This window comes from Cibotium barometz, chromosome 47 (assembly GCF_041138505.1).
Source record: "Cibotium barometz isolate CiBa-2024 chromosome 47, ASM4113850v1, whole genome shotgun sequence".
NCBI classification, from domain to species: Eukaryota; Viridiplantae; Streptophyta; class Polypodiopsida; order Cyatheales; family Cibotiaceae; genus Cibotium; species Cibotium barometz.
Window position 1 is genome coordinate 35,588,246 of NC_141092.1, and position 22,005 is coordinate 35,610,250.

The 22,005-nt window shown below is 43.6% G+C and overlaps 1 protein-coding gene across 1 annotated transcript; it reads right to left on the reverse strand.

Annotated features, from left to right (window-relative positions):
- Positions 1-18,751: 18,751 nt before the first annotated feature.
- On the reverse strand, positions 18,752-21,787 carry LOC147611630 (wall-associated receptor kinase-like 8). The gene is made up of 3 exons (XM_086785001.1): positions 20,840-21,787; positions 20,370-20,552; positions 18,752-20,088 (listed from the first exon to the last, which is right to left on the reverse strand). Exons 1-3 carry the CDS (start codon positions 21,768-21,770, stop codon positions 18,848-18,850), a joined length of 2,355 nt encoding a protein of 784 aa, XP_086641127.1. The 5' UTR covers positions 21,771-21,787; the 3' UTR covers positions 18,752-18,847.
- Positions 21,788-22,005: the final 218 nt, after the last annotated feature.

A 22,005-nucleotide genomic window follows, 5' to 3' on the forward strand; every position in this document is an offset into this window, starting at 1 on the left:
CAGCAAATGCGTCAATTTCAACCACCCTCTGCAATCAAAGGAAAAATCAAAATATTTTCGTGTACATGTTTCTAAGTTGTAAAAGGTCGATTATGACCTCTTGCTCAATGTCTTCTTTTGCCAAAGTGCTGGTGGGGGCGGAGAGGTCAATCAAGGACTTAGCCTCATCCTTTTTAGGTGCTTTGGTCTCCTCCATCACTCCAGCAGCACAGCAAGGGTATCCTTTTCAGCCTCTAGCTTGTCATGTAAGGTTGTGAATTCCTCCTCTCGATTGCTCCACGGTCTCAACCACATTTTCCTTGACCAAAGCAACTGTCTCTGCGATAGATTCTCCAAGGAGTAATATAACACTATCTAGGTGAGGACCGAGGTTGGACATATCAAGGTCCACCTCACATTGCGTGTATATAATGCCCAAGCATTCATCCATTCTTAAGCTAGCTACCTTTTCAAGGTCATGAAGAAATAAGTATTCTTCACCTTCCACCACAATGGTGCTCAAGAGATTGATCTTAAGCTCTGGCAGCACCTTGCTCTCCTCGTGTGGGGAAGATGGCCCCGCATCTTCTACTACAGTGGGCTGTTCAGCTACAGATTGTGCACCCTCTAGAAAGCTGCTCTGATGCAAGCTGCAGATTTGTGCACCCTCTAGAAAGCTGCTCTGATGCAAGCTGCTCTTCCACACCAGCACTCATTCCTACTGCCTTCACTTCCTTGTCATCTCTCAAATACCGTGCCAACTGCAATGCAGGCATCTCTACCTCCTCATCCGAATCCTCATCACGCTGATGAGGAACGCAAAAGTGGTGAGCCACGAGAGGAACCTAGTTCCTAAATTGCCTTTCCCCAACCTCTTCACCTCCTACTTATTGAAGGTACAGTAAGCTCCTGCGGGGATGCAGATGTCGATGAAGCGAAAAAAAGATATTGTTCTGTACAAGATCACTTGGGCTTTGAGATACAAACATTGCCTCTCCAATGGATGCATGCATAGCATAGAAAACTCCAGTGAGGCTTTGGAGTGGTTGTTCCTCAACATAATTAGAGGGAAAAATATCTGCAGAGAGACATAAGAAAATGGAGGATCATAAGAAAATTTGAAACAAAAAAACCAATATTAGCATGTTGTTAAAGCTGTGTTTATATGTTACACTGACAATTTGAAGGAAACCTTGGTCGTTGGCCTTGAATGTACAGGTCTCCAAGGGTATACACATGTTGCACTATGGCAACCAGTCCTTCCTTCTTAATATGCTTGAAGCATTGTAGCCGTCCCTTCCAATGATGTAGCATATTCCCCAGTTGATGCACTCGTCAATGTGGTCCCTTAGAGCTTGTTGGCTGCATGTAGACCCAAGCCCCAACCCTGAATCTTGTTGGAGCCCAAACTCCATTCTCATCTCTTGTGTTATGCACAACACAAGCTCTTCCACCTTCTCCCTAGGTCTTCTCACATTACTGGAAGAGGCCATGGTGGTAAGAAAAGAGAAGAAGGGAAAAGAAAAGCTTGTTTTACAAGAGAGGAGTGGAGAGGAGAGAAAGTTCACGGTTTTTAGTGCAGCAATGGAAAGCTTAAAAGAGGGTTAGAGTTTGAGAATAGGCTTCCTGAACCTAGAGTAAACTAAAGAGGGATAGAGTTTCTACAGCAGCAATGGAGAGAGAGGGAGCTTGAGAGAGAGAGAGAGGGAGATTGAGAGGAAGGGAGCTTGAGAAGGAGGGAGATCTTGAGAGCGATGAAGTTTCAGCAGCAATGGAGAGCTTAGAAAAGGAAGAAAGAGGGAGAGCGAGCTTGAGACTGAGGGAGCTTGACAAGGAGGGAGAGCTTGAGAGGTATGGAGTTTCTGCAGCAATGGAGAGCTTAGAAGAGGAAGAAAGAGGTTCAAATGAGCTTTCCAAACCTAGAGTATGTTGGGGGGAAGTTTGAGAGGGAAAACACACTTTTGGAAAAAAATTAAAAATTTTCAATTTTTAGGGTTTTTAATCTGCGCGATTCTAGGTGGGGGGACCTCTAAGTTTGGGCCCAGGAGGTAGGGGGACAAGAGTAGTAATTAGGCCCCATTAGCAAACCAAAGCCTAGGTCCCCTAGGGTCAAAGAAGTAAAAAATGTGCACCCAGCCTTCTTCCTATTGGTCCCAGAGGCCCCATTAGCAAACCAAAGCCTAGGCCCCTTAGGGTCAAAGAAGTAAAAAATGTGCACCCAGCCTTCTTCCTAATCAAAAGTTTATCCAAGAGGCCCTCTTTGGGTCCAAAAAATTCCTAATGGTCTGGTATTACTGTGATTAGTTTGAGACAATCTTAAACAAGTGGTGTAACACACATTGCTCACATAGGGGTTTCAAAGTGTTGATATTTGGCTGCTAGAGATGAGGTGTTTCAGATAGGGCAATCTATTATTTTGTGTGGTCCACAATAGTAAAAGTAGTAGAGTTATAGTCTTGTCACGTCTTTAACAATTTCTACCCCTTGTTTGCTCTCAATCTGGGCCAAGGCCACCAGACTTTCTAATGTGAGTTCTTGTATTTGCAAGATTTGAGGGTTCTATGTCTCGTGATGATTCATTTATATAGTATTCTTTACGTAAAGTTATTGTGAATATGTTGAGTCTAAAAAATGTTTCTAAACTGCACCAAGGGTCACATTAAACATGGACAAAAATATCCACAAGATCACTCAATCTATAAAATGGTTCTAAAAACTTCAAGTTATCATGGTAGGGGGTTATGATGAGAAACATTAGGTTGAAACAAATAATATAGTTGGTGAAACACCACCATAAAAGGTGCAAAAGTATGATAATTTTGTGTTTGTGTGTGAAGATAAGATTATGCACAACAGTTCATCACCACCCCATGAGTGATTAGGAACTTAAATCAAAGATGACATTGAGATATTCCTAGTATAGAACATGTTTCCATTTACAAGAACTTTTATAACAAAAGTAAAAATGTCCCAATGTAGGAAAAAGCATCACTCACTTCCTCTCTTTGTTTATCTTTTTATTTATTTGGCCTACCATGGACATTAAAATCAACTAATAAATTAATCTATCTATCTATCTACCTCTCACACACTCACATACATGCAACATAAATAAAATAAAATAAAACTTGGTATAATTATCTCCCCCTATTATCTAATCGAAATACCTAATCGAAATATGAAGAAACTCTATTGAATTCCATTTCTCAATGGCCTCATTTTAAACCGGGGTGGACATGTTGGGGGCACGAAGTCTTTGTTTTATTGTCTCTTTTCCATATGTTTGGCAAAGAGACTTATATGAGAAGGACAAAAAACAACAATTGATAGGTCTCTATTGTAGTCGCCTTGACGAATCGGATAGGCCTTTATCAGAGGCTATGGGATGTACCCAATCATCCATAGTGTAGTCGTTATTTACTAAACTCTTCGTTTTGTGATCCCGATTCGAACCAACATTACTCATCACAGATATGCAGTAAGCCAGTCCAACATTATTCATCACAAATATATGGCAAGCCAATCCATAGCAATATATCTTGGTCCTCCTTTTGCAATGTCAACCCTAAATACACGTGCATGATGGTCTTGACAACCTCGCCCCCGCAATGCGCATGAGGAGGCATGTCCAAACCCAAGGTGCCTCTCTAGGAAGTAAACAAACTCCAGAAACATCTAGTTTTGCCAAATCCATTGTTCTTAGTAATGGTGTGCCCATCGTATCTAGCTCTGATGTCTTGCAAGGTGCACATTGGATACAAAACTAGTGCTAGAGAAAACCATACAATCTTTTAGCAATCTTTTGTGTTTAGAAGAATGTTCACTAGTAGTAGTGTGATAATAATTTCTCTTAGGGTGGTCACTATGTAGAAACAAAACATGTTGCACGTTGTCGTGCTATGGCACGTCTATGGTGTGAAACCATGCATGTGAGGTCATTAAATGCAAATCTAAATGCCATGACTTGAGTCATTATATGATGCCCATGTATATATGTTCATATTGTAAATGAGGTTCAATAAGACGACGAGCTGAAGCTGAGCCAGGTCTCGAAGCCTCAGTACATGAGTGTGGTGTGTGGATGGTATACAGGGCACCAATCTGGAATGGCCGTGTCTTGGTAATAATGATGCTGATGATTCAACGGTTGTTGTTTTTGGAAGGTCGTGGGTGCAGTTTGATGGTTATGGAAAAGGGTGTTGATCCCTTTTGATCCAAGAGGGAAATGTGATAATGGGTCATGATGTTGATATTGTATATAATGTTATAAAGTGGGTCGTGGAGAGAGAGGTTTGAAGAAAAAGGAGATATCAAACACATGAATGTGTTTGATCCATGGGGTGGGCTAAATGTGTGGTGAATCCATGGCCCATCCAGAACTTGAGGTATAGTTGGATAGAACTTGAGGTATAGTTGGATGGTGTGTATGTATGTTGGTGTGAAATGAAAGCATTACGTGGCACTAGTGAGAATAGCCATGTGGAAGGTTTACACTGCTGCCAGCGTGCACAGTCTAGAAGGTTGACGGGCTGGCGAGTTGAGGGGGGTGATTCTGCAGAGATCCGGTGGTTTTCAAAGGGGGTTGCTATCTGGTTTTTGGAGGGTTCTGGGGGGAGCGAGTAGGCGTGGGAAAAAAGCAGGCCGCCTTGTGTGTGGGGGAAGCCTTGGGAAGAGGACTGGGGATTCTGCAGACAGAGGGGGGGGGCTCTCGGGTGTATGTGCAGGAGAAAGGACGCCAGGTTGGTGATTCAGGAGGGACGCTGCAGCAGACAGAGGCACCGCCTTGCAGAGGTGCCGGGGTGATCGTGAGAGAGCAGTGCTGCTGGGTGTGAGGTGGAAGACAGTGAAAGAGTTGGGACCGCCCTAGGGAAGAGCTGCGCGGAGGGGTGCAGGCAAGAGGAAGCGGCCGCTGGGCACGTAAAAGTCGTCGGGGGGGGCTGGGAGTTGTTACAGTGCAGAGACTGCTTAAAAGTTTGTGTTTCTGGGAATCCATTCTGATGCGGCTCCTTGCTATCGCGGAACGGTTTTAGTTCACGTTTCGAGTCCCCATTCCAATGCGATATCTGGCTGTGGCGAGAACCTGAATTAGGGACTCCCTAAGAGTCAAGGTTTCAGGTGTATATTATCTGCTCGCGTTGGCTTTGGTAGATTACTATTCAAGAATCTGGTTGTAGAGGAACCTGAACTCGGAAATGTCTGAGAGGTTTACGGTGCACTTGGATTTCTCTACAAGAAGGCAGGTTATGTTGCCGTAGCAAGCGAACTGCGGAGGCAAGTCTGTTGTCCATAGATGTATGATGATTCTGAAGCTACAGAATACATAGGGTTTTTTAGGTCAACATTATGGACAACAAGTCTGCAGATGCAGTAAATGCGAAGCTGCCGCACACATAGGAGTTTTCAGTTCTTCATTATGGGCAACAAGTTCACAAGGCGCAAAGCAGCAGTAGCTGAAGGCACTGGGAGCCGCTTGTTTGAGTGTTGAGTCAGGGTGTAGATGAGCGAAGGAGATCGCTTGCAGAGGTCTTAATGTCATAATGTTATATGTTTTCTTTGGTTTTGGAAATCATGTGATGATGTATATATGCCATATGCCATCTTTTGCTTTGTGAGTTCTTGGATTCTGAAAGCAGGTTTTTATGAGATCAAGAGTCATCTTGAAATGGAGATGTTGACATTATGTGAAACATGTGACGTGAATGGTTACATGTATATGGGAATCTTTTGAAGATTGTACTATGCCTACATGTGGTATGTTTGAGGCTTTTTGATAAAGAGTCAGGAGATCTATGCTTGGAACTCGTCATGTTCTTGACACACAATTAATGTGCAATCATCAAGCTGAAATTGGGGATGTATTGAAGTGAATTGGAACATGTACATGTCATCAAAAATGGAGATGTCTTATGCTCCTTGAAGAATTATATGTTTTGTTTCCTTGCTGGGATTTTGGAAGCTACTCTCACAGCCAGAAGTCTCGCACTTTCCCAGCGATACCGCCCACGTTCCGACAGCTTTGGTGAACCCGACGTGAAACCGCTAGGGTGAGAGTACGTAGAGATGGCTAGCAAAATGGAGCATTTATATGCAGAGATGAAAGAGCTTGAAGAGCAGTTCAGGAAGATTGAAGAAGAAAAGTGAATTCAGGAAGCGGTGGAAATTGCGGTGCAATTGGTATATGACAGGGTCAATATATTTGATGGTTTCGATCTAGAAAGCTATCTAAGGTGTTACGAGACAGAGATGAAGAATCAAGGGGTTCCAGAAAACATGATGATTGCATCTTTTGCACACCTTATAAGTCCTGATTTAAAAGATGAAGTGCTGGAACTAGCAGAGTATCACTCCAAACGATGGAGTGATTTTGCAGATGCACTTATTTATGCGAGTTCCATGAACCTAAAGCAGGAGCAACTTACTTGGGAAAAGAAAAAGCAAAAGGGTGATGAAATGAGGTATAATGTGAGCTGTGATAGTGTTCCAGCAACAATCCGGGCCAATTTAGAAGCAGTCGTGGAATTATGTCATATGGAGGATAATCAATTGCTATTCAAGACTGATGCAGAGATCATTGAGGCTGTCTATGCTAAATTGGAACTGCAAGTAGCCGTTAGTGAACAGCAAGACATTCACAGTGCTAAAAGGGATGCTTTGCTGCAACCTAGAAAGGATACAATGGGTGAACTCTCATGTAAGCTTTCTAAACTCGAGGATTCTCATGACAAAAGCACCCATTCAAAGGGTATTCCTTAGGTGACATATCGTATGTGCGAAGAGCTACAAGAACCAATGTTTTTTGCTGAAAGCATGATTGCAGAGTTTTTTTGTGATGAAGGTCTGGATCAAGATTTTGAACTTGAAGACGAGGGACCAACTACTTTGCTAATTGAAGAGCAGGTTTTAATAGAGGGTATACATGAATATGCATGTGAGGAAAATAAAATATTACAAGATGGGCCACAAGTATGTGTGATTCACTACAAGGGATTGGGCTCATACCCGCGCTCTTAGCCGCTAAAAATGACGTGAAAAAAAGTAGCGGGCCCGTGTATCAGCGCGTGTATCATCGCGGCCAGAGACATGCGTGTAAAACCGCGTGTATAGTACCACTCAGACGCGCGTATACACGGGTGTGTAGCCGCGTTTTTTACACAGACGCGTTGATACACGCGGCTATACACGCTTTTTCTTATATTAGACGCACTTATACACGGGTGTATAGCTGCATCCTGTTCAGTTCCAATGTCCCAGACGCGTTTATACCTGCGTCTATACACGCGTTTCTTTAATTTAGATGCGCTTATACACGCGTGATTGCCAGTTTATACGCATTAATACACGCGTAATTTCCAGGGTATCCGCGCAGATACACGCATGTTTTAGCAGTTCTGACGCGTTTATACACGCGAACAGAGAGCAAAAAAAAAAATCCAGAGAGTGCTATTTGGTGCCTGAATACTGTTCCAGCATTCCAGCACCCAATAGCACTCTCTGGTTTAGGGTTTTTGGTGCATTAGACCATCCCATTAGACCATCCACGAAGAACATATGCACGAGGGAGATTAAGACAAGAACGACATGAATGCATACATTGTCATTACACGATTCAAGACAGACATGAATGTAATACTATCGATCAATCAATTCAATATTACTATCAAAATTTCATACATGTATACAAGGGAGTCCATATCTCGAAGTAGCCCATGGCTTGAGTTTACAAAAAAATATATACAATCACATCCTCAATATGGAATGTGATACTACAAGTCTGAGTACTACTCAGACCCAGATGATGACTCGGTGCTCCCCCCATGCTCAGATGAGCTCACATCGGTCGGAATGTCCGAGGAGTAGTGCTCACGTCCACCCTCTGCAGCGGCGGCCGGTGGATCATCAGCAGCTTGTGCCTGTTCAAGTAATATATAGTATATAAGTATATATATATGCAATTCAATAAACCAAAACCATTCGTTACGAATTTTCAAGTACCTGTCGACCGTATGGTCTCATGGCCATCTCAAACTGCGCGTCCGTAATACGTCCCTCAGCTCTGAAGATGGCCCACGTGTCACGTCTGCTATGTCGGCGAGCATACGCAGTATCGTGGGTTGTGGGCTTCCTCCCCGTAACCCGTCGCTGTATCATAATCAACACAATTTGTAAGATTAAAACAATCATAGAATCAATGAATTAAGTAAACAATCAAATAAAGTGGCAGGATACTTACGAACTCTGCCTCCCATGACTCGACGCCGCCAGATCCGAAATGCGAAGATCCAATGGTCTCCATCTGGATCCGTCGTGCCTCCACATGCTGCCTGCTCTTCACGCCACCCTCTGCTCGTTTCTTTGCCTCCTTCCACTCGCGTTTGTGCGCAGTGGGCAGGTTTCTCGGCAGGATAGCCACCCGCAGCTACATTTAGCCGGTCATCGTACGCGAGTTTTTTAAGGTGAGATCTTTTATTACTTAAGATCTCCCTTATTCGCGTCCTTCCCCATACATCCGAGAATGTAGCATGTGGGGGATTGGGGTACCGACTATGTACAGCCTCTATCACCTCCCCAACTAATCGGCTATTTTGATCTTTAAATTTAATAAAACAATTTCTATATGAGTTTGATACTACCCCACGCATGTACTCCATTACCTCCCTCCCCCTCGCATCCATCACTATCCCGCCCCTATCCGTCACATCATAGCAGACTACTCTCTCTATCTCTCTCATCTCCTCCTCTTCCGAACTGTCTCCTCTAACTCTTCTCTCTCTATCTCCTCTCTCACCACGTGCCCTACTACCTCCCCCACTTCCCCCACCTCCCCCACCAAAGCACCCGCCGCATCCTCCACTCCCACTCTTCCTACTGCTGCGGGTGGAGTCACGACTGGGGGATTGTCTACGTGACGGTGGTTGTGAGCCCTGACGTGACGGTGGCTCTGAGGGAGCACGTGATGGTGGCTGTGAGGGTGTACGTGAGTGTGTCTGGGACGAGGTATGTCTCCTCGGTGGACGTGGAAGAGGAGAAGCTGCATGCCGTCTCGTCGGACTCGGAGGAATAGACGGCACTGGAGTGCCTTGGATACTCGCGGTAGGGGTATAGACACCAGGCAGGGAAGGAGGGGGATGGGCATACATATACTCTGTAAGCTCAACCGGACCAGGTTGGCGCCCAAAGTGATTCATCATCTCCATCAACCAATTGCTGTACGCAAATGGATCGGATGAAGAACCTGGAATATCCATAAAGAACCTGCAACAAACATCTTCATGTACATCATGGGCTGTCTCTTGACTCACACAAATATCATCATTCAAGTCAGTTGCCTGCAAATCATGAAATCTGAAACGCCGCAGTTTTTTGTCTGTAGAAACGCGTGTATACACCCGTCAAAAAACGCGTGTATACACCCGTCCAGAAACGCGTGTATATGCGCGTGAACATACTCTGCAGACAGTTTACACGCGTTTCTACACGCGTTCGTACACGCGACCTGCGAAAAAATTTTCTCGAAAAGACCGACCCCCCGACAAAGACAGAATGTCCTTATAAAAGGACCAGCCATTGTCGCCCCTGTCAAGATGCAGTAACCCAATCGTGTGCAAAAAGACAAACCCAAAGAGCAAAGAGCAAAGTAAACAAATCTGACAAAAGAGACAAGGCACAGGACAAAGTGACTCACCTCTGAAAAAGTGAGTCTTCTCTGCTCCTTCTCTGCTCCCTCCTTCTCCCGTGTGTGTGCTCCTTTCTCTGCTCCCTCCTTGCTGTTGGAAGAGGCGAAAACAGGCGAAAACGCATGCACTGTTGATTTCTTAGTTCAAAATCTATATTTGGGGAAGGCGGGCTATTTTTAGTTTAAACATACCGCCGCGTTTATATTCGCGTTTATAAACGCGGGTATATTCGCGTGTATGTGATTTTAGCTGCGTTTATACACGCATTTTGCAGAAAGTAGCCGCGTGAATACACGCGCTTTTTAGGAAGTAGCCGCGTGAATACACGCAATTTTTAGGAGATAGCCGCGTCAATACACGCGATTTTGTGCTTTCATTAAAAACATATAATGATTTTGTGTTTTCTGATTTGTACACAGGATGTCATCAACCTCTTCAAGCAGTTCTGGGGAAGATGAGACAATGCGTCATCGTAATCGCGATGTGTGGTTGGGACAACGGATCAAATGTATGTGTAATCGATGTCAAGGATGCATTGTACGAGCACGTCGAATTACCTTGAATCACATCTCCATGTATGGAGAATGGAATCAAACAGGTTTAGAGGTGAGTAGATGTAAATTGATGGTATTCAAATGACTCATGGTATCCAAATTAAATTAATAGAGTTGTAACATATAATTTGATAAATTGAAGCAGGATGCAGTACCACACCCTAACATGGTACCCTACGCGCGACGAGAGCACGTAAAGCGTCGACGAGATGATGCTGGAGCTTCGGGATCTATTGTCAGAGATGAGTGGGAAAGGGACGACAATAGCCCTGCACCCCACGAAGTTGTGGAAGAGGAGGTGCTTGATGATATGGTGCAGAATCTTTTTAAGGATGATCCCAAAGGTATGGACGACGATGATATGGAACAAGAGCATCTTTATAAGGCTTCATCGACACCGGTGTTTGAAGGGTGCACATTCTCAGTTTTACGTGCTTCACTTGAACTACTTAATATACAAACAGTTTATGGATGGAGCAATGCAAGTCTTGACGCATTGTTGAAGTAAGCATTCTAACTTACAAATTTGAATTAGTGGTTTAAGGTTTAGGATTTAAGACTAATTATAATTGATGATATTGGATGCAGGCTATTATCAAACATGCTTCCAAAGGAAAATAGACTACCCACCTCAAGAGACATAGCGAGGCGCTATGTGACATCTCTTGGAGGACTGGATTATGATAAAATACATGCATGCGTCAATGATTGCATTCTCTTTCGTGGGACGCATAAGGAGGCTCTACATTGTCCCACTTGTGGTGAAGCAAGGTACAGAACAGATATGAAGAGTTTTGATGTACCTCGTAAAGTCTTGCGACACTTTCCTATAATTCCTCGCATCAAACACATGTTCAAGTGCAAATCCATAGCAGAGCTCATGTCATGGCATTCCTCACATCGATCGGATGATGGCATGTGGAGAATTCCCGCAGACACTCCTGCTTGGAAGCATATTGAAGATGAGTGGCCCAGCTTTAAAACAGAGCCCAGAAACTTGAAACTTGGCCTGGGTATGGATGGAGTGAATCCATTTGGTTTCAAAAGCACCGCATACAGCGTGTGGCTAGTTGTGTTGGTGAATTACAACCTTCCACCATCAATGGCGATCAAGAAGAGACATCTTATGTTATCCCTTCTAATTCCAGGGAAACATAAGGTCAAGCATATGGATGTTTATCTTGAACCACTGATTGATGAGTTGGAGGAACTATGGAGAGGTGTTGCGGTGGTGGACATTAGTAGGCCTCCCTCCTCTCGACACTTCGACTTAAAAGCAGTGTTGATGTGGACAATGCATGACTTTCCAGGATACAGTGATTGTTCTGGTAAGAATTCTAATTACCTCCCTACTCTATTACTATTGGCTATATATATTAATTAGATGGTTTGACTTTATTATTCTAACTTTTATTTATATTTTAACAGGTTTGAAAACATCGGGTAAACATGCATGTCCTGTTTGTGGCCCTTCGTTAGTACATGAGTATGCTGATGGTTTGTGTAAGACTATATTCGATAATCATCATCGATTTCTCCCCTCAGATCATCCTAAATATGTTGCTAGTAAGAGTAACATTCCTCCACAAACACTTCGTGCAAAAGATTGGAAGCGTATTTGGGAGTCTACAACTATTCTTCCTCCAGATGGCATGAACAGGTATAGTGATGTTTTTTCAATCTTGTTTTGTGTAGTCTCTAATTGGATTAAAAGGTCACATAGAGCAATCCCTTGTGCAGGTACTCCATTTTTTTCCGGCTGCCATATTGGACCCATCTTAAGATCAACCATCTTCTTGATCCCATGCACATCTTCAAGAATGTGGGATCTGGTATTTGGGAACATATTACTGGTAAACGAGACAATGTTAGCGTACGTGAGGACTTGCGGGTCGCAGGACGTATGCGTCAAGCTTGGCCACGAGAGGTGGGTGGGCACGTTCGTCTTCCGCCTGCACCATGGATTATATCAAAGAAAGAGGAGAAGCAGGTAAAGCAGGCCATCACCACTTTGCGTACTCCCACTGGATGCATGAGATCATTGAAGGGAGCCTTTACAACCACTAAGAAAAGAGGCATTGAGCAACTATATGGGTTGAAGTCCCACGATTGGCACAAGATGCTTCAAGTAAGTGTTTTCCAAGTCTTGTACGTACGTTGAAATTAAATTTTGTAATGCCATAAACCATAAATGTGCTCTTATGTGCGCAGTTCATACTACCTACTAGCATCGACCATTGTGCGAATAAGAGTTTGAAAAAATGTATTTATAAGATGGGCGAGCTTGTGAGGTATGTAAAACCCATGCTCAGATCACCCTTCATTATACCTTGCAAAATGAACGTGCATGAGGTATAACGTACTATTTATTTATTTTTCAGATATGTTAGTTCCAAAGCAATTGATCCAGCCACGTTGGATGATGCGCGTGTTATGGCAGTGGAGGTGGTTTGTTTGGTAGAGGAGACTTTTTCGCGAACCATTCTCACAAGTCAACTACATCTCATTGTGCATTTAGTGGACGAAATTGCTTTATGTGGTACTGTGCATGCACGTTGGATGTTCTTCCTAGAGCGCTTCATGAAGACCTTAAAAGACTTTGTGAGGCAAAGTGCAAGGCCTGAAGGAAGCATGGCCGAGGGTTGGTTGATACAAGAGTCTCTTGTATATATTTCAGAATTTCTTGGTCAGGTGGACAGCTCTTTGCCACGACTATGGAGCAATGAAGAGGACTTAAGGATGACCTCTATTGTGCCTCAAGGAAAAGGACAGAGTAAAGTAATTGACAGAACATTGATTGATGATCTCAATTTCACTTGTATCCTTAATAGTGATGTGATGAGCAGATGGGTTACAAGATATGAGGATGCAAAGACAAAAAGGCAAGCAGAAAGAGCTCTCTTTCGGAGGCAACATGGCTCTCGGAAGGCGTACCCTAAGCATCTAGCAACACTTCCGAATGATATCCATGTTGATTGGTTGCATGAGGAAATGGAGAGAGCAGAGAGCGACGAGGGGCTGCATATCACGGCGGAAGAATGGGAGTATGCACGAGGATGCATGTCAAAGGTACATAGAACTAATGTTTTGCATTAGTTGTAAGTGATTTGCTTTTAATATTTATTCACATTGCTTACACAAATATTGCTTCTATTTTGGTCCAGTGCACTATGTTCAATGCAATATGGTGTGAAGGCAAGCATTTTCGAACACAAAGAATTGATGAAAAGAGAAACACACAAGATTGCGGTGTCATTAGTAGCTTTGAGGGAGCTAATGGAAAAATGGATGATTATTGTGGCATAATCCAAGACATATTTAGGCTTGACTTTCGTCGCTTCTTTGTGTATGTTTTGGATGTCAAATGGCAAATGAACGTGGTGGAAAAAGGGCCTGATGCAACGATAAAACGCCATGCAAGTGGATATGTAACTATTGACTCTACAAAGTTCTGGCAAACAAAGAAAGATAGGCTCGTATTGCCACAACAATGTGAGCAGGTATGCATTTTTTTACTAATGTGTTTCATGTACATATATATCTAAGCTCGCGTACCCCTTGACTTTTGATATGCTAATTAATTACTGTACTGTGTGTATTTGAGTAGGTTATCTATCTACCAATGGTGCATGACATCAAATGGTGGTACGTCATCCCTATTGCACCACGTTCCAAAGTGATGTATAATACATTCACTGATATGGAGCATATGGAGGATGTAACAAGCCGCAATGAAGATGACGTCGAACATGCCATTGAAGATGTTGTGATCGATGATCAAGAAATAAGAGATGATCATGATAATGAGGATGAGCATGCCATTTCTCATGATCATGAGAATGACCCTACCATTGAGGATGATGGTGATGTTGATGAGGATGATCAGGACATCGATACCATTATCAATGGAGTACAGAATATCGATAGTGGAATAAATTTAATTGTAGCCTTACCAATTGGTCAAATGGATATTGATGTTGATCGTTTGGCAAGGATGGATCTTATTGAAGATGAGATCGAACCCTAACCAATCCATCACTGTATGTTCTAAATTGATGACATTTCTATCATCTCATATGCATGATTTATTTTTGAATATATTTCATTGTTGTAAATGCATGTAGTGGGATTGTGTAATGATGTATACTGTAATGTACTATGAGATGGTTTAAGGAAAATAGTTTTTAATTTTGTAAAGGAATTCAGTTTTTTTTCAGTTTTTCTCTGCCATGCGTGTATTAATCCGTGTATAGTAGCGTGTATTTATCCATGTATAATAGCGAGTATTACCCCGTGAATATTATCGTGTATTTATGCGTGCATTACTGCGTGTATATAAACGCGTTTATACACACGTTGATAAATGCAAATATACACGCGAGCTTAAATGCTAAAATACACGCGCCCGATTCTATTCAAATACAAGCGCGACCATACACACGTTCGTAATTTATCGCGTGTATGAAACGCGTGTATGGCAGCATTGTCTTGTAGTGATTGATTTAGAGGGGGTGAGTGATATGGGTGATTCCAACAGTGATGTTGCTTCTGAAGCTGGTTGCCAAGGTTCTTTGGATTTGGGTTATCCTGGAATGCTAACTGGGTGTTCCAACAATAAACAGGGTGATGCTATGTCATCAGTGTCAGGGTTACCTTGTAACCACATTTGTGAGCAACAATCTCAAGCTTGGAAGCCTATTTATGACGATGATTTGGAGAGGGAAATTGAATCTGTCCTTTTGGATCATACAGGGTTCAATGACATACAGATTCAAGGGTACTCGGGTGAGGGACCCATAATTCTAAGCCCATCTGCAGACAGGTATCAAGAAATACTGGGAGATAACATGCAGGATATGCAAAGTGTGGTCACAGAGCCTCATGAGGCTGCATATGAGCAACCAAATGGATATAGCTATGGGGGTATGAATGTTCATGATAATCAACATGTGGTATTGCAAGATGATAATGGCTTCAATGCGATTGATCCTGAATTGGATGCTATCCTAGATGATGCATTGGATGATTTCATGATATATAATAGATCCCCATCAGCTTTGGGCTCTTCTATGCTTGATGCTAGTCAACTGTCGGTTGCAAGTGAGGATGTGCAGGTGTTATGTAAGCCAAATGATTGTGATGAGATTGATCCAGAGCTGGAGGCTATTCTCGATGATGCCTTGTTGGACTTTGTATGTGTTGATGGTGTGGATGCTTTGCATACTTTGCAACGGCCTAAAGAAGAGGTATATAATAGCATAGAGGAAGCCAATGAAGACCATGCTTTTCCGTCTTTGGATGAGAAGAATGAATGTTTGTCAGTGGGTGAGCTGGATCCGGGCAAGGTAGATTTGGATGGGATGTTACCAAGTGTGTGTTCCATGCTGTTAATGCAGTTGTTACTTGGTGTGGCCATACAATATGTGGTGCAAAGGCTTCAAACATGGCCTGAGGAAAATTTTGAAGGAAATTATTTTGAAGAGCATCCCACTTTGAATGATGAGGGTAATTATGTATATGCAGGGAATCTAAGTGAGGATAGGGCTTCATATGAGCAAAGGATATGGCACATATGCCAAAAGCGATTGGTATTTGATCCAGGTGGGAAAGCAGAACCATTCAGATGTGATTGCTAAGATATAAATATCTTGCAGGCTAGGGGGGTAGGTTAAGATGTCATGCTATGTTTCAACAAAGGATAACCCCTTGTGAGTGGCACTATGTATATTCTTCTACTGTTTCATGTTTACTAGGGTGATACCAACTGGGTCAGGTTTGACAGGGTTTAAGACGCCTAGTTGGATGCTTGTACATATACCAATGTTGGTGTGCAAATAATGCATGGACACTGAATTCCAGGACCTGTGTGGCACATACCGGAGGATGTGCAGGTTTAGAGGGGGTGGATGTTGTGCTATGGCACGTCTATGGTGTGAAACCATGCATGTGAGGCCATTAAATGCAAATCCAGATGCATGGGATTAAATGCCATGACTTGAGTCATTATATGATGCCCATGTATATATGTTCATATTGTAAATGAGGTTCAATAAGACGAGCTGAAGCTGAGCCAGGTCTCGAAGGCTCAGTACATGAGTGTGGTGTGCGGGTGGTATACAGGGCACCAATCTGGAATGGTCGTGTCTTGGTAATAATGATGCTGATGATTCAAAGGTTGTGGGCAGCATTGTTTTTGGAAGGTCGTGGGTGAAGTTTGATGGTTATGGAAAAGGGTGTTGATCCCTTTTGATCCAAGAGGGAAATGTGATAATGGGTCATGATGTTGATATTGTATATAATGTTATAAAGTGGGTGGTGGAGAGAGAGGTTTGAAGAAAAAGGAGATATCAAACACATGAATGTATTTGATCCATGGGGCAGGCTAAATGTGTGGTGAATCCATGGCCCATCCAGAACTTGAGGTATAGTTGGATAGAACTTGAGGTATAGTTGGATGGTGTGTATGTATGTTGGTGTGAAATGAAAGCATTACGTGGCACTAGTGAGAATAGCCATGTGGAAGGTTTACACTGCTGCCAGCGTGCGCAGTCTAGAAGGTTGACGGGCTGGCGATTTGAGGGGGGTGATTCTGCAGAGATCCGGTGGTTTTCAAAGGGGGTTGCTATCTGGTTTTTGGAGGGTTCTGGGGGGAGCGAGTAGGCGTGGGAAAAAAGCAGGCCGCCTTGTGTGTGGGGGAAGCCTTGGGAAGAGGACTTGGGATTCTGCAGACGGAGGGGGGGGGGCTCTCGGGTGTATGTGCAGGAGAAAGGACGCCAGGTTGGTGATTCAGGAGGGACGCTGCAGGCAGACAGAGGCACCACCTTGCAGAGGTGCCGGGGTGATCGTGAGAAAGCAGTGCTGCTGGGTGTGAGGTGGAAGACAGTGAAAGAGTTGGGACCGCCCTGGGGAAGAGCTGCAGGGAGGGGTGCAGGCAAGAGGAAGCGGCCGCTGGGCACGTAAAAGTCACCGGGGGGGCTGGGAGTTGTTACAGTGCAGAGACTGCTTAAAAGTTTGTGTTTCTGGGAATCCATTCTGATGCGGCTCCTTGCTATCGCGGAACGGTTTTAGTTCACGTTTCGAGTCCCCATTCCAATGCGATATCTGGCTGTGGCGGGAACCTGAATTAGGGACTCCCTAAGAGTCAAGGTTTCAGGTGTATATTATCTGCTCGCGTTGGCTTTGGTAGATTACTATTCAAGAATCTAGTTGTAGAGGAACCTGAACTCGAAAATGTCTGAGAGGTTTACGGTGCACTTGGATTTCTCTACAAGAAGGCAGGTTATGTTGCCGTAGCAAGCGAACTGTGGAGGCAAGTCTGTTGTCCACAGATGTATGATGATTCTGAAGCTACAGAATACATAGGGTTTTTTGGGTCAACATTATGGACAACAAGTCTGCAGATGCAGTAAATGCGAAGCTGCCGCACACATAGGAGTTTTCAGTTCTTCATTATGGGCAACAAGTTCACAAGGCGCAAAGCAGCAGTAGCTGAAGGCACTGGGAGCCGCCTGTTCGAGTGTTGAGTCAGGGTGTAGATGAGCGAAGGAGATCGCTTGCAGAGGTCTTAATGTCATAATGTTATATGTTTTCTTTGGTTTTGGAAATCATGTGATGATGTATATATGCCATATGCCATCTTTTGCTTTGTGAGTTCTTGGATTCTGAAAGCAGGTTTTTATGAGATCAAGAGTCATCTTGAAATGGAGATGTTGACATTATGTGAAACATGTGACGTGAATGGTTACATGTATATGGGAATCTTTTGAAGATTGTACCATGCCTACATGTGGTATGTTTGAGGCTTTTTGATAAAGAGTCAGGAGATCTATGCTTGGAACTGGTCATGCTCTTGACACACAATTAATGTGCAATCATCAAGCTGAAATTGGGGATGTATTGAAGTGAATTGGCACATGTACATGTCATCAAAAATGGAGATGTCTTATGCTCCTTGAAGAATTATATGTTTTGTTTCCTTGCTGGGATTTTGGAAGCTACTCTCACAACCAGAAGTCTCGCACTTTCCCAGCGATACCGCCCACGTTCCGACAACGTGCGTTCAAGTGTAATTACAAAACCCCATATTTACATATTTTTAAAACCTAGATACACCCCTTTTGTAAATATGTAAATATTTTTGAAATACTTACATATTTTTAAAACCTAGATACCCTTATGCAAATTTTATGATGATGATAAAAGAACTTTGGTATCAAATTCTCCACATTTTAAATTGGAAAATCCCTTATTTCCATAATTCCACATAAGACTAAAACCTATTATTTTCAACCAGTTCCGAACTCACATGTTGTGTTATGCATTTTTGAGTGGTCATCCTCTTGTCTTATGCATTTTTGAGTGACCCTCTTGGGTAATTTCTATTTTAGAAGCAAACGTGCATGCTCAAAGAGAGAAAAGGCGCAACATAATAGTAAGTTGGTTTTTCTTACACTTTTGAGTATTGACATCGTGTGCATGATCAACATTCTAGAAAAATAACATGTCCCTTCTAAAAAAAGATTTCATGGTGAGAGGACATTTAAAAAAAACCGATCATAATATATATATGTATATATACATTATCCCACTTTTATTTAGTGAGATATAAAAGCGACTTGTGGCTATCCTGATAATTGATAATTACCGTGGCATAGTGGGGACATTGAGAAGTAGGTTGTCTATGGACATGGAGTTGGAGTCAGAGTTGGAGCCGGAGCCCGATTGGACGTAGTATTGAGCATTTTCGGCCACAACAGCGCCAGCATCATAGTTATCTTTGGAAAAAGGGAGGAGCGGTAAAACCTCGTCATCGTCCTCGTCAGCATGCTGCAAGGACCGAGTGACACGTCGGAGCTCGTCTGCCACGTGGCTCATGGAGGGGCGTTCAGCACCACGTAAGGCGAGACAGCGGTGAGCGAGGGTGGCGACAGCCATGACGGAGGAGCGAGTGCGCCAGGAAGCATCACTCGGTAGGGTGGAGGGGTGCTCGATGCGATGGTCAATTAGCTCTTCGCCCCTGCCTTCTTGCATGCGATTGATGAAGAGGAGGGCAAGGTTGGCGAAGCGGGGCTCGCGGTTGCGGTTGTCAACGGGCTTGAGGCCAGTGACGAGCTCCACGAGCATGACGCCGAGGCTGTATACATCACTCTTGTCGGTGAGCTGGAGCGTCTGAAAATACTCGGGATCTAGGTACCCGATGGTGCCCTGCACTGCCGTCGACACGTGCTCCACACCGTCCGGCAAAAGGCGGGAAACGCCGAAGTCCGCCACCTTGGCGTCCAAGTTGTCATCTAGCAACACGTTCGCCGACTTCACGTCCCGATGCAAAATGGGGGGTGAGGCGGCTGCATGCAAATACGCCAAAGCCTCTGCCGTCTGCCTCGCCACTTTGAGCCTCTGCTCCCACCCCATTACAGTAGCTGCCGCCTGTGACTCCAAGTTTTCCGCCACATTGCCATTCGACACGTACTCATAAACCAACAGAGGCGTCGCTGTCTCCAAACAGCAGCCCAGCAGCCTCACGATATGCCTGTGATTTATCTGCATCAATATGGCCATCTCATTCAAAAATTGCTCATTATTTCCATCTCCGCCCCTATTTGCCTTCTTTATCGCCACCACCCTCCCACCTTCAAGCGTTCCTTTGAAGACCGTCCCAAAACCTCCCACCCCTAGCTTCATCTGATCTGAATAGTTGTTTGTAGCCGCTTTCAGCTCCTCTGCACTGAATAGCTTTGTTGTCTCTCTGCCCCCTGCGGCTCCTATATAAGCTTGTAGCTGTAGGCCACCATTCTGCATGAAATACTTCCTTCTTGTCCTATGCCTCCACCATATTGCAAGGAAGATAAAACTGCCCATCAACAAGGCCAACCCCAAGATGGCTATTCAAAAACAAAAGGCAAAAGAAGGAAAAGAAATCAGATCAAGTCTGTTTCGTGGGTGTGTGTGTGAGAGAGAGATAAATATTTCATTATTTTATGGCACAAAAGGTAAAATTTTTAACTTTAATGTAAACATTCAGCAATACACTAATCGTTAACCTTGGGGAAAAGTGGCAGCATTCAAGATATCAAGCTTTCTCTAGTCTTAGACCCTTGAAAAAATTCATACAATTCTAAGCTTTAAGCTTAGGAAAGAGCAAGGTGTCTCCCAAGCTACTTACCACCACTAATGGCAAAAGCATTTCTCAAGGAGGGTGAAAATCTGCAACCAGATCCATTTCTGTGGCCGTCTCCCACATAGAACCGAGAATTGCACTTGCATGTGTAGCTCCCATCTGAGTTATGACATGTTGTAGTTCTCAGAATGCAATCATTGTTTGAAGGATCTGAGCATTCATCAATATCTGAAACAGTATACAAAGCGTGCGAGTTAACACAAGCGGAAGAAACTGACGTAAAATTAATCAATGGCAATCAATATATTAGCTTGATTGATATGCAAATAGGTGATAAGGGGGTTACTTAGAAAGCCTTTCATCTGTGAACAAAGAATGTATCCATGACCTTTCAAGGAGATGAGATTCACAGATAAGCATATAATGCCCTTATCTATATGATGTCTACGTCTGAATTAAAAAAAAACTCATAATCCCTCAAGCAAAATTGGCAACAATGAGCAAGAAATACATACCCACACAGCCGGATCCCTTTGAATAGCCATCACCCTTATATCCAGACGCACAAGAACACAGATATCCAGGGACTCCAACCACATTAATGACATTTGAGTGGTTGGAGCAAGCATTACCAAAACTATTGGTGGTATTTTGATTTGAAGGCAATGCCCACTTAAGCTTTAAGCGGTAAGACTCATTATCAAAGTCTGTGAAATTCGGATAGAAAAGGGTGGCAAAGTATTTAGAGCAGGAGCTATCTGCAGTAATGGTGTCATTTGAGAAGAGCGAGCTAGACTGTACTGTGTAGGCAGCAACGCGGGAGGATGAGTTTGGGGGCAAGGTGGAGACACAGCACGTCCTACCGCCACATTTCGGATTGTTATCGTCTCGCGGGCACAACACAAAGCAACCACCCACATCAACATTAGAGTAATCATCCTCGGAAGAGTTCTGTTGCGAGCTGCTATCTGCATAATTGCCAGTAACAAGCACGCCATCCGTCGTGCAACCGAAGCTTCCGAACTTGTTATCATCTGATATGAAATATGGGGCCGGGAAGGATGGAAGAGTTATACTCGATGAATTAGCTCCTGCAAGTCCACATGTTTTATTTTCTATTGCCAGAACTGCTCTCAAGCTGGTGATATCAACAATGAGGCTATCGTTGAGGATTTCTATCACTTGGAGCTGGGCGAGATTGTCATTTTTTGTTGTGTTGCGGACGATAAACAGCTTCTCTGAACTGCAGTTGAGCTCAAAATAGGAGGAGTCGAAGGAGGGGCATGCAAGAGAGCTTGCGCTTGTTAGCTTGAAAGGGTAGCCAACTGTGACACTGCCACATTTCTGGTTTGGGCATTGCGACTGAGAGGATGCCAAAGGACAAAATGTAAGAGAAATTACTACGATTATGATTAATATCATAGGATTAGAGAGGATGAGCAGCATTTTTGTCAAGCCAAGGGGTTGCGAAGGCAGCAGGAGAGATGCCAATATATTGGCTTCCTTTCAAGCAGAGACTAAGGGGGGCTTCACAACCGTCCGCCCGGGGTCTCGATGGTACACACGTCCGCCAGGGTGACTAGGGCTGTCCGTCAGAGGCAATTCACACAAGCGGACGGACACACCGTCTTTTAGTGTAATTTTCACAGTTTAACAGTTTAAAATTGAAAAAAAAATTGGT

Bases quoted from the DNA above. Each gene is read 5' to 3' on its own strand.
- LOC147611630 (XM_086785001.1), bottom strand. From the start codon at position 21,770: ATGCTGCTCATCCTCTCTAATCCTATGATATTAATCATAATCGTAGTA. The intron at 20,553-20,839 runs GTATGTATTTCT...ATACTGTTTCAG, and splicing joins AAAGGGATCCGGCTGTGTGG to ATATTGATGAATGCTCAGAT. The intron at 20,089-20,369 runs GTAAGTAGCTTG...GTTTTTGAATAG, and splicing joins TGCTTTTGCCATTAGTGGTG to CCATCTTGGGGTTGGCCTTG.